Source organism: Octopus bimaculoides, chromosome 2 (assembly GCF_001194135.2).
Source record: "Octopus bimaculoides isolate UCB-OBI-ISO-001 chromosome 2, ASM119413v2, whole genome shotgun sequence".
Lineage (NCBI taxonomy): Eukaryota > Metazoa > Mollusca > Cephalopoda > Octopoda > Octopodidae > Octopus > Octopus bimaculoides.
In genome coordinates this window covers 100,308,698-100,311,552 of record NC_068982.1, presented here as the reverse complement: position 1 = coordinate 100,311,552, position 2,855 = coordinate 100,308,698, and the positions used below count along the sequence as shown (strand labels likewise).

General features: G+C 39.8%; 2 protein-coding genes across 2 annotated transcripts in view; one reads left to right on the top strand and one right to left on the bottom strand.

The window, feature by feature from the left end:
- The window catches only part of LOC106871627 (uncharacterized), a 28,486-nt gene that overhangs the window by 1,617 nt on the left and 24,014 nt on the right, over positions 1-2,855 (top strand). The window lies entirely within an intron of this gene.
- LOC106871626 (MICOS complex subunit Mic60) overlaps positions 1-2,855 on the bottom strand; it is a 21,867-nt gene that overhangs the window by 2,040 nt on the left and 16,972 nt on the right. The window contains exon 11 of the mRNA XM_014918201.2: positions 849-1,072. Coding sequence (XP_014773687.1) covers positions 849-1,072 — 224 coding nt within the window. The remainder of the gene's footprint in view (positions 1-848; positions 1,073-2,855) is intronic.

Below are 2,855 nucleotides of genomic sequence, written 5' to 3'. Positions count from 1 at the left end.
AAAAAAAAAAAAATATATATATATATATATATATATATATATATATTATCATCATCATCATTTAACGTCTGCCTTCCATACTGGCATGGGTTGGACAGTTTGACAGGAGCTGACCAGGCTTCACTGTCTGTTTTGGCATGGTTTTTCTCACAAACAAGATCCTGAGATTTTGAGAGCAAGAGAATAAGGTAATGGCTATCATTAGACAGGTCTGTTTGAACAGTAACTATAGCACTAACATAACCAATTAATGGCATCAAGTTCATTGGTTTCATGATTGTAAAGATCATTGGCAATGTCCCTTCCTCCGGACTCAGTAAGTAAAAAAAAATTGAATAACTGATGGTAGACAAGAGATACTGCATTAAGTATGAGGTCATGTTTTTGATTATATTCCCTTATAATTATTGACATTGGATAAAGTTGTTTTTTTTTAAATAATGGAAGCTCAGAATAATCATATATTGAACCACTGATTGAATATATATGTAGTGCAGATTAATATATCAGACAAGTCTATCACTAAAAAATAATCTACTTAACTTTATGGTTTATTTTCCCCATAAGTAACACTACTAAATAAAGCTAATAGTTTACACTTCTATGTTGAAGATGCAGTGCATTCATTTTATGCCCAAACACACACACACACACACACATATATTAATGTTTGTTTTTATGTTCAGTAATAATAAAAACAGTTTTACATTAACAGTTTTACACGCCCAACTCATGTCAGCATGGACAATAGACATTAAATGATGATGATGATGGTCAGTCTTTACATCAAGCCAATCTGAAATATTCAAGTAGTGTTTTTTCTTATTTTTATTTAAATGGATACTTACTAATTTTTCTTTTTCAATTTCAAATTGTTTCTTAGCATAGTCTAACTCTTCATTCAGCCTTATATCAGCCATTCTGGCATCATCTGCCCGTTGTTCGCACACTGCTTCTTGGAACCTCTCCTGCTCCAGGGCAACCTGTTTAGCAAGCTGTTTCTGTAACTGATCAATGCGAGTGTGGGCATGAACAATCAATGAGTTCAGGTCCTCTTCAGACATCTTTTTACCTAGAAGTAATCAATACAGAAGGTTTTCAACTCAAAACAGCACCCAGATGAACTAGTAAAGTGATCAAGAGTTATTTGGAATTACTAGCTTACTGCCCTGCCACCTTCATCAATCACTCCTCCACTCTTGTCCACCATCCACTACATCCTCCCCCTCAACCATTCCCTATCTCTAAACACATCACCTACTCCTCCCTACCTCCCCTCAATGCTTAATCTTCATTATATTTTCCCCCTCACCCATTTCTCATCTCTAACCGTCCCTCACTACCCATACATTCTTGCAGTTTTCTGTTCCCATTCACTTCTATACACCTACCTCCAAGGTCCACTCTGATATTTCATCATCATTAGCTTATCTCTCTTTCCAGCACCACTCTAATTACTCCCACCCACGCTTTTATGTGGGTAGCTATGTAACTCCTCTGTTCTGACTCTCTTTCATATTTTGAACTCCCATCTCCGAGCCTAAAGCTACCTCGAACTCTGATGTAGCCTTACTCATTAGAAGATCTTAGTTTTGCAAGTGGCACAGCGAGCACTCAGTACACTCTGTAAATTGGTTGACATTAGGAAAGGTGTCCAACTGTAGAGACCATGCCAAAGGAGACACTGGGACACAATGCAGTCTTTAGACCAGCTGGACTCTGTCAAACCATCCAACAGCATGTAAAATGAACATTAAAATATAATAATGATGATATATAACATAATCATCATCATCATTTAACATCCATTTTCTATGCTGGTATGGGACAGTTTGACAGGAGCTGGCAAGATTGAGAGCAGCACCAGGTTCCACTTTCTGTTTTGGCATGGTTTCCACAGCTGAATGCCTTTCCCAATGCCAACCACTTTACAGAGTGTACTGGGTGCTTTTTATGTGGCACCAGCACCAGTGCTTTTCATGTGACACCATTGCCAGTGTTTTTCATGCAGTACCATCACCAGAACTTTTTACATGGCACCAGCACTAATACCTTTTACATGGCAACAGCTCCACTGCTTTCATGTCGCACCAGCACCAACAGGGTCACCAAGTACCTTGCAACACAAAAACCCCTCAACTGGGAGTGGGGAGAAGTAGGAGTGGTATTGAGGGAACGTGGCTTTGTGCCAGTTGAGAGATTTGAAGTATAGAAGGGACAGATATAGGTGTCTTGCTGTAGAGTAGATACATAGATACTCCAGTTGGAAAACAAAGGAGAGTGAGTTGGAGAGTAAGATAAAGAGAGTGATAGTGAGAGAGATGATGGCGAAGATGTGTTGGGATATGCCCATGAGGGATAGTGAGAATAGATGTGGTGATAAAGAGGACTGGGTTAGGTCAATGGGCAGGATGAGGTGACTGTAGCAAATGATGGAGAGATATAGATGAGGCTCAAGGACATGGGTCACAGTATATACGTGAGGGCACTGAGGGTGATAGCAGGAAGCAAGATGTTTGATAGTGGAGAGCAGCACAGAATGGGAAGAAAAGATGCAGAAAGCCTTGTGAGTGGATTTGGTAGACGGAAACTGAAAGAAGCCCGTCGTATATATGTATATATATATATGTTGTGTGTGTGTGTGTGTGTTTGTGTTTGTCCCCCCAACATTGCTTGACAACCGATGCTGGTGTGTTTACGTCCCTGTAGCTTAGCAGTTCAGCAAAAAGAGACCGATAGAATAAGTACTAGGCTTCCAAAGAATAAGTCCTGGGGTCGATTTGCTCGACTAAAGGCGGTGCTCCAGCATGGCCGCAGTCAAATGACTGAAACAAGTAAAAGAGTAAAGAGTTGGC